Consider the following 14,091-nt stretch of genomic DNA (forward strand, 5'->3'; position numbering starts at 1 on the left):
GAGGAAACGTGACCAAAACCAGCAATTCCATTTTTTTTTCAACCATGCAGGATAAGTAACATGATAATTTTATAGATAAGGTCATTCTAAAAGTGGCAATACCAATTATGTGTAGTGTTTTTTTTTTCTCCAATAGAAGACTGGATAAGTGGAAAAGGTCAACTTTTTTTTCAAATATTTTTTTTTTAAAACTTTTTTCTTTAAATCCCACTAAGGGCTTGGTCTTAAAGCATTTATCACTGGTATAGCATACCGTAATAGTTATCTATTACGGTATAGTGTACCTGTCAGTTTAATTAATAGGCTTCCATACATGGCAACGCTAGAGACCATGGCCACCATAGGACCATGCATCATGTTGTGGTGGGCCCAAATGGGTACACAAAGGAACCCGAAGGAATGCCAAAGTTGCTGTTAACCATGACTTCAAAGGGGTTAAGTGGCAGAGGTCAAAGGTTCTTCTGATCTCCACCATTAGAGCGGTGGTTTATTATAGCTGCTTTCCTGCTCCTGATCACAAAGGCACACTTGTTGTTCCTGAGCTGCAGTCACTGCTGCATTTGGATGAACATACTCATCCAACTAATCACACTGGCACAGCAAGTGCATCGTTTTCCTGTGTCTTCAAATGATTAAAGGGGCTACCCCACATAAAGTATTACTATGCAATGAACAGGGCGTTACAAATGAAGTATCATTGCAATCTACACACAATACAAATATTGTAAAGTTTTTTTTATGTACATTACATTTTCCTATCTGGTAGCACCAATACTTTTTATCCTTCTGGTCCAACGACATTTGGAGGTGGACTAACTGTAGTTTCCCAGCTCTCTCTCCTCTGTGCCAGTGTAGTGATCTCATAGAGTAGCAGGTGAAGCAGCCCAGATACCTTTCATTAATTCATCCCTACTTCTAAATGTATATACAGTAAGTATATAGAAAATTAGGGCAGCACCATCAATAGCTAGATAGAGAACAGTCCCAGTAAGAGGACTGCAATGTCACTGTATGGGTGAATAAAGGACAACACAATTTTCACCAATTGGGTGTGCTACAGTAAATATATAGCTATACAGTGTGAGGCTAGGGTGCAAAGGGCCCACCATATAGTATGGATACTTAAAGGGGTTTTCTGGTCTGCATCAACATCCTTTAAAATAATTCTTTATAAAGGTATTTGCAGTGTAATAGTTCACGTGACCACTGCAGTTAATCACCGGCCTTGGTGCTGTATACCACTGAGGCCAGTGATTGGTTACAACAGTCATGTACGGTATACAGGCAAGTCACCACAGCAGCCAATACATTATGTCCCTGCTGCCGCTTGGCAGAGAGAACAGAGCAGTGGTGCTGGATCAAATAGTGATCAGCTAAATTAGTTTAGATGTTTTTGTTTGTTTTTTACAGCCTCCCTGAAGTTTTCCCTCAAAAATTTGAACTTGTACACCCCTTTCAAGCTCAATACATAGATACCAAACAGAACCAAGCTCCCTATTAACATGGAAAACTAACTAACAAGTAATTAAGTAAAGTACCTAAGCTCTGTACTTAGATAAGCCATTAAAGCCAATAGCAAAAAGATGCATGTATAGCTACAGTAATAGGACCATGCTGTATAAGTAGATACAGTAACAGGACCAAGCTGTGCATAGATACAGTAACAGAACCAGGCTGCGTGTATAGATACAGTAACAGAACCAAGCTGTATGTATAAAGTAACAGAACCAAGCTGTATGTGCTACAGTGCAATGCACTGGGCTTCTTCCCTTCAAATGTCTATACACATTAGAGAAGTGAAGTCTGCATACTGCTGCGGCTTCGCTATCCCTTTCTGGATACATATCTGCTTTTAAGACATGCATATCTGCCTTGTCGGTATACTCGTTCCGTATACTGACAATAGCCGTAGCAATGTCTCGCAGATAATCTCAAACCTATAAGAACCAGTAGAATGATCTTCACTAGATACTGGTCACTTTGAGCCGTATTGAATGGTATCCATGCTGACAGTGATGGGGGATAGGCGGCCACCTGGCTGATCAGACAATGGACATGACTCATCCTTCCTTATACAGGGATGGGATGTGTGCATTGCACTGTCCAGCCACGTTGATGCCCTCCCCTGTCCTTTGACAAGTACCTGAACTATCTCATCTTCCTGTGTTATCACTTCCTGTATCCTTGTTACATGAAGTAGGTGGTCAGGTGACTGGCTAGCCCCTTTCTATTGTTACTGTGACTAAATAAAAGGTGAGCAGACTGTGGAGGAGGGGCAGTTGCTCAGAAGAACTCAAGATGGTAACACCTTTGTCTGACTGCGGTTGAGAGATTTGCCAGTCCTTACGCAAAGCCTGATGAGAGAGGATTTCTAATATTAATATTTCTACAACAAGGACCAGGCTGTGTATAGATACAGTAACAGGACCAAACTGTATGTATAGATACAGTAACAGGACAAAGCTGTGTGTATAGATACAGTAACAGAACCAGGCTGTGTGTATAGATACAGTAACAGGACAAAACTGTGTGTATAGATACAGTAACAGGACCAAACTGTGTGTATAGATACAGTAACAGGACAAAGCTTAATGCATAGATACAGTAACAGGACAAAGCTGAGTGTATAGATAGAGTAAAAGAACTAAGCTTTATACATAGATACAGTAAAAAAAAAAGCTGTATGTATAGATACAGTAACAGAACCAAGCTGTGTGTATAGATACAGTAACAGAACCAAGCTGTATGTATAGATACAGTAACAGTACCAAGTTGAGTGCATAGATACAGTAACGGAACTAAGCTTTATACATAGATACAGTAACAGAACCAAGCTGCATGTATAGATACAGTAACAGAACCACAATCAGTGTCAGCGGGTCACACCACTGCCTCCTCTTTCCCTGTGTTACGTGCTGGCCAATCCCCTGTCCAAGACGCAGGCCTGGATACCTCCCGCCATGCACCTGGACCTTCGTAAACACCATCAGCTAACACATTCACTTCTGTGTCCCAGCGCAGCGTACAGATGTCCATACCCCAGGCCTTTGAACGAAAGCGCAAATACCCTCCACCCACCCACAGGCCATAGCACTAAATGCACACCTTTCCAAATTGTTGGCCTTTGAAAAGTTGCCATTTAGGCTTGTGGACACTGAGACTTTCCACAGCCTGATGACGGCAGCCGTCCCACGGTACTCAGTCCCCAGCCGCCACTATTTTTCCAGGTGTGCCGTTCCCGTCTTACACCAGCATGTGTCTCGTAACATCACCCATGCCCTGACCAACGCAGTTATTGGGAAGGTCCACTTAACAACTGACACATGGACAACTGCTTTTGGCCAGGGATGCTACATTTCCATGACTGCACACTGGGTGAACGTTGTGGAGGCCGAGTCGTACCCTGGGATGGCACAGGTGCTACCAACGACAAGGATTGCGGGTCCTACTTCCATCAGGATTTCCGCCATCACCTACATTAGTGGCTGCTCAGCAGGGGCACCTGGAGAAGCTTTACCAAATCAGGACTCATCTCTGCAGAAAACTCGTCGCGGTCAAGCCCGGAACCGCCTATGGGAGCGAGAAAAATTCCGGACCATCAAGAAAAAGCAGCCCCAACGGAAATGAGCTTTATACCTGTAAGTAGGCCGGTTGGCCATTACTAAAAGTGGAGCAGGAGCACTGTTAAGGGAGAAGTTCTATGTTTTGTTTTTGGTTTTAGCTCCCTCTCCTTTATTAAAAGGGCTCTATTAAGGACTATACCATCCACACAGCATCCAAGTTGCGCCAAGTTTGCGCCATATTGTTCCCTTTTTCCCCCTTCTCAGGCTGTCTGGGACTTTGAAAACCAAAGTTGCTGCAACGTTCAAGAACTGTACCCAGAAAGACATTTTTCTGTGCCTTAACCTATGCACAAACTGCAAAAAATGGCGTGGTATCAAAAGGCAGGAAGTGCTCAACCCCATATGCAGTTGTGCATCTATTCCCAGGGGAGCAGATCCTGCACTCATGGCCCATTGCTAATGGCGATCCCCAGAAAAAAATGCATACAGTGGAGGATGCCCGCAGCGGACCACAAGTACCACAAAAAGACATCCTACACAAGATAGAAAGATGTGTGGAGGTAAATAGCTATATGAAATAAACATTAATAAGGAAGGTATACTATTGTGGATGCAAACAAACAAGTCTGACTAAACCCTCAAACTGGTGATAAAATTGAGAATTATATCCTTATATGAAGGACATGTCTGAGCCCGAGTACCGTGCCAAGGTATCTCAAGTAGCTCGGAACCTAACACTAACCTACCTGTGCCGTATGGGCAATACCAGGAGCCAGTGGGCGAATTACAGAAGGTAGTACCCATAGCAGGTTTATTTCATCTGTTCAGCATGGATGGGCCAAAGAGGAGGATGAGGAGATTGAGAGTCATCCTCCTGATGAGGATAGCGAAGTCTTGTCTGTTAGGACTCTGGCACACATGGCTGACTTTATGTTATGCTGCCTTTCCCGTGACCCTCGCGTTATACGCATTTTGGCCAACATCGATTACTGGTTGTTCACCCTTCTCGACCCCCGCTACAAAGAGAACTCATCTCTCATTTCTGTGGTGGAGAAGACTAGCAAAATGGTGCAATACCAGAAGGTCCTTGTGGAAAAATTGCTCCAAACATTTTCAGCTGAGAACGCTGGCGGCAGAGTACGTAGTTCCTTGGGTAACCGAGGAGGGGAGACGAGGGGAACACACAGCAGTACCAACAGAGGCAGGGCAACACTCTCCAAAGCCTAGTGTCACAAGGAGGGAAAAGTTTTGGAAGATGCTAAAGGAGTACATAGCAGACCGTGTCAGCGTCCTCAGTGATCCCAGTGATCCCTCTGTGCCTTCCAACTATTAGGTCTCCAACTGGCGCTCTACGCCTTAGAGGTGCTGGCCTGCCCTGCTGCCAGCGTTTTTGTCAGAGCGTGTATTTAGTGCTGCTGGGGGCATAATAACTGAAAAGCGCATCTGCCTGTCAACTGAAAATGCTGACAGGTTGACTCTTATCAAAATGAACAAGGCCTGGATTGCCCCTGACTTCTCTACTCTATGGTGTATTGAATACACTGTATTCCCATGCACCCCTTCCACCACAAAAAAGGGTATATGGTTCAATCTTCCTTTTCTCATCCTCCTCCTCCTTCTCCATCATATCAACCTGCTTATTAGGCTGCCCTCGCTCCTAATGTTTTAGAGGGTCAGCTCAGCAGCAGGCCCTCACCCCTAATGTTTTAGATGGTCAGATCAGCAGTAGGCCCTCGCCCCTAATGTTTTAGAGGGTCAGCTCAGCAGCAGACCCTTACCCCTAATGTTTTAGATGGCCAGATCACCAGCAGGTCCTTGCTCCTAATGTTTTTGAGGGTCACCAGCAGGCCATCAATCATCATTTTTCATGGGTGTGTATTTATGTGTAATAAAGGGTGTATTGGAGTGTCGGTCCTTGTAATTTTTGGCAGCCCTTTCACTTAGTGCATAGGCTTTATGAGTCCCACTACCTGAACTATTGTACCACAATGTTAATGAGGCCCTCCTTTATGTGATATACAGGTTGTATCTGAGTGCCTCTTCCTTGTAATTTGTGGAAGCACTTGCACTTTATATATAAGTAAATATACAGGAAAGAATGTTTCCTAACAATTTTTCCTCTAAAATCGATTTTATCTTCGGTTTTGTGAATATTATTGTCAGTCTGTAAAAGTGAAGTAATACTCGGACAACATCGTTCCCAGCAGCGACCTGTGAGTCCAAGATGCATCCAGACATCCTCCCCATGCTGTTCCCGAACCATTTCAGTGGTGTTTCCATCAATTTCTGACCTTTTCCTGTGAACCAGACACTCTCCCCTCTTCAGAGCAGGGGGTGCCTGGTTTAATGCTCTGGTTCTCCCATTGACTTCCATTGTGCTCGGGTGCTCTATAGAGTGTTCTACTTGAGCACCAGAGCACCCGTACAATGTTCATTAGGGTCAGGTGTCAGGGTCAGCTGTCAGGGTCAGGTGTCAGATTGGCATTATTTTGATACTTGACTATGATATCTGACCATGTCCTAAAATGTACACTGTACACCCGAGCACTTTGGTGCTCAATCAACACTAGTCACTATATTGTTTTCTCATTGTGATGAATATTATTACTAAAATTTAACAAACTAAAACACTAAGGCTGCACATACACAAAATACTTAGGGCTGTTTCACACGAGCGGATGCCGTGCGTGACATCCGCTCCGTGAATGACAGCCAAGACCCGATGCGGACTGCAGAAGCACGGAGCAGTAACATGACTGATAATGCTCCGTGCCTCTCTGTGATCTCTTTACTACGAAATCACAGTGAGATAAAGTTGTCACAGAGAGGCACGGAGCATTATCAGTCATGTTACTGCTCCGTGCTTCTTCTGTCCGCATCGGGTCTTGGCTGTCATTCACAGAGCGGATGTCACGCACGGCATCCGCTCGTGTGAAACAGCCCTTATTGGGCAGTAACATACATGGTATCTGTTTTAACTAGCATGTACAGGTGCGGCCTGGCAATGAGTGGTGAGCATGAGGATCCACATGAGGATCTAGCTGCCGGGCCACATTGTGCATGGGCAGCCTAAAACAATATACTATGAAAGAAAGTGAACCTCACACTGAATTTTGTATAATAGGATACAGTTATAAGAGGTATTCACCTGCCAAGGGCTGTCTCCTTTTTTTCCTTTCTTTGCTCCAGTAAGACGAGCTGAATAGTTAGAGTTGAAGATTTTCATTTTGCCACAAGGAAATTCAACTAAAAGACAAGCAAAGATCATTAAGTTTTATGTACAAAATATACTGTGTCAGCTTGTATTATCTTATTCAGAATTGTATTTCAAAGTAAAAAAAAAAAAAAAAAATATTTTGGAGTCCTTCTGATAATCACATAGTCAGGGACTACCTTTACCACCAAGCCCAGAGAACAAGGGGCCCTTGCTAGCCAAAAGAGGTTTGCTGAAGAAAAACAACAAAATAAAAATGACCACTTGTGTAGCTGGTTCAGAAGCATATTGGCCCAGTGGGCCTTTCCAGCTATAGAGCAGTAGCAGAAGTGCCCAGGTTGGACTTCTAATCTGAGAGTGGGGCTTAGCAGGCTGATGAGGGTGGAATGTAGCTGGCTAATGGGGGAAGAGCTTAGCAATGGGTTGGGTGGTCCCCAGACATAACTTTGGGACCCCAGAATAACAAAATCCATCCCTACATGCAGCAAAGGTGCCACAAAGCTACTGATGATATTCTGATCACAATCCCATTTGTTAACTCAGCGCTCCGCTTGTCCTCGGGCCAATACAGGCGCGGGTCTCCTGCTTGTCATCTGGTTCGTCAGCAGCGGGTCATCAGTGGCGTTTTCTGAACAAGTAGCCCAAAAAGGCTGCATCCAAAATATACACTGCAATTGACGCACAAAAATATGCGTAATTGCGCACTTACAGTAGAAAAATTGCATCATGTTTTTGGAAAAAGGCGCAATTGTGCATCATATACAGCAAAATATATGCTGCTGGTGATGCTGGGAAATATGCCTATTGCACATTAATGACCTGTAGAAGCTTTGCAGCAGGTTTTTGGACAGAAAGTCTGGTTCATGCACATAAAAAGAGTAGTGTCTCTTTACAGGGTCCTGCACCGCTGCACAGAGATTCTTATACATGTGATTTGTGAACAGCTCCAGCAGCACTGACTGTAGAACACTCAGTATGCTAACTGCCCCTATGCTGTCCCTAATGATTAAATTTGACTTACCTAGTAATTCAATCTACATAACAAAATATATCTTCACAATCGCTACACTGTCCCTGCAAGACCCTAAAGTCTTAGGCCTCTTTCACACGGGCGTCATGTTTTTTTGCCAGGATAAGATGCGGGTGCGTTGCGGGAAAATGCACGATTTTTCTGCGCGAGTGCAAAACATTGTAATGAGAAAAATCGGCATGTTTGGTACTCAAACGCGAACTTCTTCACAGAAGTTCGGGTTTGGGTTAGGTGTTTTGTAGATTGTATTATTTTCCCTTATAACATGCTGAAACACCCTTTTTTTTTTTTTTTTTTTTTTATTTAAATATTTTATTTGTAATACAAAAATACATATCCATATAACATTTATGCTATTATAAGATCCTGAAGTCCGTAAGTTTCTGATTTATAAGCTAGCTGAAACACCCTTAATGACCAGGCCACTTTTTACACTTCTGCACTACACTACTTTCACCATTTATTGCTCGGTCATGTAACTTACCACCCAAATGAATTTTACCTCCTTTTCTTCTCACTAATAGAGCTTTCATTTGGCGGTATTTCATTGCTGCTGACATTTTTACTTTTTTGTTATTAATCGAAATTGAACGAATTTTTTGCTAAAAAATGACATTTTTCACTTTCAGTTGTAATTTTTTTTTTAAAAACGACATCCATATATAAATTTTTCGTTAAATTTATTGTTCTACATGTCTTTGATAAAAAAAAATGTTTGGGTAAAAAAATAAATGGTTTGGGTAAAAGTTATAGCGTTTACAAACTATGGTACAAAAATGTGAATTTCCGCTTTTTGAAGCAGCTCTGACTTTCTGAGCACCTGTCATGTTTCCTGAGGTTCTACAATGCCCAGACAGTAGAAAAACCCCACAAATGACCCCATTTCGGAAAGTAGACACCCTAAGGTATTCGCTGATGGGCATAGTGAGTTCATAGAACTTTTTATTTTTTGTCACAAGTTAGCGGAAAATGATGATTATTTTTTTTGATTTCTTTTCCTTACAAAGTCTCATATTCCACTAACTTGTGACAAAAAATAAAAACTTCCATGAACTCACTATGCCCATCACGAAATATCTTGGGGTGTCTTCTTTCCAAAATGGGGTCACTTGTGGGGTAGTTATACTGCCCTGGCATTTTAGGGGGACAAATGCATGCAAAGTAGTTTGAAATCAAAATCTGTAAAAAATGGCCTGTGAAATCAGAAAGGTGCTCTTTGGAATGTGGGCCCCTTTGCCCACCTAGGCTGCAAAAAAGTGTCACACATGTGGTATCGCCGTACTCAGGAGAAGTTGGGGAATGTGTTTTGGGGTGTCATTTTACATATACCCATGCTGGGTGAGAGAAATATCTCAGCAAAAGTCAACTTTTCCCATTGAGAAACCACATTCCCCAACTTCTCCTGAGTACGGCGATACCACATGTGTGACACTTTTTTGCAGCCTAGGTGGGCAAAGGGGCCCACATTTCAAAGAGCAGCTTTCTGATTTCACAGGCCATTTTTTACAGATTTAGATTTCAAACTACTTTGCATGCATTTGGGCCCCTAAAATGCCAGGGCAGTATAACTACCCCACATGTGACCCCATTTTGGAAAGAAGACACCCCAAGATATTTCGTGATGGGCATAGTGAGTTCATGGAAGTTTTTATTTTTTGTCACAAGTTAGTGGAATATGAGAGTTTGTAAGAAAAAAAAAAAGAAAAAAATCAATCATTTTCTGCTAACTTGTGACAAAAAATAAAAAATTCTAGGAACTTGCCATGCCCCTCACGGAATACCTTGGGGTGTCTTCTTTCCAAAATGGGGTCACTTGTGGGGTAGTTATACTGCCCTGGCATTTTAGGGGCCCAGATGCGTGAGAAGTAGTTTGAAATCAAAATCTGTAAAAAATGGCCTGTGAAATCAGAAAGGTGCTCTTTGGAATGTGGGCCCCTTTGCCCTGCAAAAAGGTGTCACACATGTGGTATCGCAGTACTCAGGAGAAGTTGGGGAATGTGTTTTGGGGTGTCATTTTACATATACCCATGCTGGGTGAGAGAAATATTTCAGCAAAAGTCAACTTTTCCCATTTTTTTATACAAAGTTGGCATTTGACCAAGATAGTTATCTCACCCAGCATGGGTATATGTAAAATGACACCCCAAAACACATTCCCCAACTTCTCCTGAGTACGGCGATACCACATGTGTGACACTTTTTGCAGCCTAGATGCGCAAAGGTGCCCAAATTCCTTTTAGGAGGGCATTTTTAGACATTTGGATCCCAGACTTCTTCTCACGCTTTAGGGCCCCTAAAAAGCCAGGGCAGTATAAATACCCCACATGTGACCCCATTTTGGAAAGAAGACACCCCAAGGTATTCAATGAGGGGCATGCCGAGTTCATAGAAAAAAAAATTTTGGGCACAAGTTAGCGGAAATAGATTTATTTTTTGTTTTTTCTCACAAAGTCTCCCTTTCCGCTAACTTGAGACAAAAATTTCAATCTTTCATGGACTCAATATGCCCCTCAGCGAATACCTTGGGGTGTCTTCTTTCCAAAATGGTGTTATTTGTGGGGTGTTTGTACTGCTCTGGCATTTGAGGGTCTCCGCAATCATTACATGTATGGCCAGCATTAGGAGTTTCTGCTATTCTCCTTATATTGAGCATACGGGTAATGAGATTTATTTTTTACGTTCAGCCGCTGAGCTGAAAGAAAAAATGAACGGCACAGATTTATTCATTTGCATCGATCAATGTGGATGAAAAAATCTCTGCCCCCCCAAAAAAAGGAGGGGAAAGGCGTCTGCCAGGACATAGGAGCTCCGCCCAACATCCATACCCACTTAGCTCGTATGCCCTGGCAAACCCGATTTCTCTATTCACATCAATCTATGTGGATGAATAAATCATTGCCAGGATTTTTTTATATTTTTTATATATATATACAAAGTGTTTGCCAAAGCATATGAACACCGCCGCCTCCTCAGCTCATATGCCTCGGCAAACGTATCTTTTACTGCAGAGGAGAAATCTCGTCTTTCAGCGCCGCATACACCGACTTCTGTGTAATCTGACAGCAGCGCAATGGTTCTGTCAGAATGCACATCAGTGCTGCAGCTAGTCGATCGGTTGGTCCACCTGGAAGGTATAAAAAAAAAAAAAAAAAACACAGGCCGCAACGCAATAAATTTTATTAACTTTATAATAACTTTTGAACAGAACATATAAACTTTATTTAACTTTTTGAACTGAACGTTAACTTTTTTGCTTACTGGTGTTTTTTCTTTTTTTCTTTTCTTTTTTACCTTTTATAGGACAAACCTCTTCTTCCTCATGGGACAATGTGCAAAGTGCAAATCTCCCAAAGATGTGGCGAAGTACATTATGCACTTTGTCCCAGGTGAAAGGAGAGGTTTGCAGCAGCTGTGTGTGAATGGGCCCTAATAGCCCTGTGTGCCTGTCCTGTGAGATGCAATCCCTATGCTAAGTGTACCTGTGTGTGGTACTTCCGGAAACACTCTCCAAAGCATAGGGCAGAGTGGTCAGGGCAGTCAGGACAGAAATAGTGGGTGTCACGCCTTATTCCACTCCTGCTACAGACACAACATCTTTTTCGGGGTGACTGTTGGGTTGAGGTATATCGGCAACGACACTGGGGAAATGTCGCTCGTGTAGACGGCTAACTATACTGGTGGATGGGGCCACGGAACCTCCTGGGTACAGGAGGCTCTCGATGATCTCTTCCTGAAATTTGAGGAAGGATCCTGTTCTCCCAGCCTTACTATAGAGAACAAAACTATTATATGCAGCCAATTGAATTAAATATACAGACGCCTTCTTATACCAGCGTCTGGAAACTAAATACGGTGACAACATCTGGTCATTGAAGTCCACCCCTCCCATGAGCAAATTATAGTCGTGGACACAGAGGGACTTTTCAATGACACTGGTTGCTCGCTCAATTTGGATTGTCGTGTCTGCGTGAATGGAGGAGAGCATGTAAACGTCACGCTTGTCTCTCCATTTCACCGCGAGCAGTTCTTCGTTACACAAGGCAGCCCTCTCCCCCCTTGCAAGACGGGTGGTAACGAGCCGTTGGGGGAAGCCCACGCGACTAGTTCGCGCGGTGCCACAGCAGCCAATCTGTTCTAGAAACAAATGCCTGAAGAGGGCCACACTTGTGTAGAAATTGTCCACATAAAGATGGTACCCCTTGCCAAATAAGGGTGACACCAAGTCCCAGACTGTCTTCCCACTGCTCCCCGGGTAGTCAGGGCAACCGACCAGCTCCAGGGTCTGATCTTTACCCTCATAGATCCGAAATTTGTGGGTATAGCCTGTGGCCCTTTCACAGAGCTTATACAATTTGACCGCATACCGGGCGCGCTTGCTTGGGATGTATTGTTTGAAGCCAAGGTGCCCGGTAAGATGTATTAGGGACTCGTCTACGCAGATGTTTTGCTCAGGGGTATACAAATCTGCAAATTTCTGGTTGAAGTGGTCTATGAGGGGCTGAATTATGTGGAGCCGGTGAAAAGCTGGGTGGCCTCTGGGACGAGAGGTGCTATTGTCACTAAAGTGCAGGAAACGCAGGATGGCCTCAAATCGTGCCCTGGACATGGCAGCAGAGAACATGGGCATGTGATGTATTGGGTTCGTGGACCAATATGACCGCAATTCATGCTTTTTGGTTAGACCCATGTTGAGGAGAAGGCCCACAAATTTTTTTAATTCGGAAACTTGGACTGGTTTCCACCGGAAAGACTGGGCATAAAAGCTTCCCGGGTTGGCGGATATAAATTGAGTGGCATACCGGTTTGTTTCTGCCACAACTAAGTCCAAGAGCTCCGCAGTCAAGAACAGCTCAAAAAATCCCAGGGCCGAACCGATCTGAGCTGTCTCAACCCGAACTCCAGCCTGGGCGGTGAAAGGGGGAACTAATGGTGCGGCTGAAGTTGGGGACTGCCAATCAGGATTTGCCAGCACCTCAGGGACTCTAGGGGGTCTACAGGCCTGTCTGTGCGGTGGCTGCAACGGGGTAACTATTGCACGTGCCACCGTACCAGTTTTAACTGCCCTTCTGGTGCTCGCCACTTCACCATGTTGTACAGCAGTGCTGGTACTAGGTCCAGGATGGGCTGCGCTGCTGGTGTATGCCTCACCACGTAATCCGACAGCGCCAGCCCCACTCTGCTACCCTTGAAGCGGATCCTGCGCAACCTGTGGTCTAGCGACACAGGGCCGGGTACGCCTGGTGGTATCAGGGAACTCAACCTCCTCATCCGAACTTTGTGTCAGACTGCCACTGCTTTCTACAGGTTCATATTCTGACCCGCTAGATTCATCAGATGAGGGTTCCCATTCCTCATCCGACTGGGTCAGAGGCCTGTAGGCCTCTTCAGAAGAATACCCCTTGTTTGACATTTGGGCAACTAAATTTAGGGGTATTCCCTGAGACTACCCAAGAAAAAAAAGCAAGCCTGTCTTACAAATGGGAGGCTAGCGGAGTACCGGAGGCCGCTGCGGTTGATAAAAAATATCAAAACTGATTTTTTTTATCGCCGCAGCGCTTGTAAAGTGATTGTGCAGTGATAAAAAAAAAATTGTCACTGCGGCGGGGCGGGCGTGGGTGAACGCACGTGTGGGCGACCGATCAGGCCTGATTGGGCAAACATTGCGTTTTTGGTGGAGGGCGAGCTAAGGTGACACTAATACTATTATAGATCTGACTGTGATCAGTTTTGATCACTTACAGATACTATAAAAGTACAAATGCTGATTAGCGATACGCTAATCCGCGAATCAGTGACTGCGGTGGGCTGGGCGCTAAACAATCGCTAAACTACCTAACCAAGGGGCCTAAACTATCCTAAAACCTATCAGTCAATCCCAGTGAAAAAAAAGTGACAGTTTACACTGATCACTTTTTTCCTTTCACTAGGTGATTGACAGGGGTGATCAAGGGGTTAATTGGGGTGATAGGGGGTGATCTGGGGCTAAGGTGTAGTGTTTGGTGCTACTCACTGTGATGCCTGCTCCTCGGCTGAGACCAACCGACGAAAAGGACCAGCAGAGGAGCAGAGAAGCCATTTAACACATATTTACAAATATAATGTGTTAACTGGCTTCTGATTCGTTTTTTTAAAAATCATCAGCTTGCCAGCCACGATCATTGGCCCCTCTCTAACTTTTGCCGGCCCGCGATGCGCATGCGCGGGCCGGCTAAGCGCGCCATCTCGCGTCTCGCGAGATGACGCATATATGCGTGACTGTGCCTGGGACTGCCGCCTCCGGAACG

General features: G+C 44.2%; 1 protein-coding gene across 1 annotated transcript in view; it reads right to left on the reverse strand.

The window, feature by feature from the left end:
• Positions 1 to 14,091, reverse strand: part of PROC (protein C, inactivator of coagulation factors Va and VIIIa) — a 99,845-nt gene that overhangs the window by 19,494 nt on the left and 66,260 nt on the right. The window contains exon 7 of the mRNA XM_044290859.1: positions 6,712 to 6,809. Coding sequence (XP_044146794.1) covers positions 6,712 to 6,809 — 98 coding nt within the window. The remainder of the gene's footprint in view (positions 1 to 6,711; positions 6,810 to 14,091) is intronic.

This window comes from Bufo gargarizans, chromosome 4 (assembly GCF_014858855.1).
Source record: "Bufo gargarizans isolate SCDJY-AF-19 chromosome 4, ASM1485885v1, whole genome shotgun sequence".
Taxonomy (NCBI): Eukaryota; Metazoa; Chordata; class Amphibia; order Anura; family Bufonidae; genus Bufo; species Bufo gargarizans.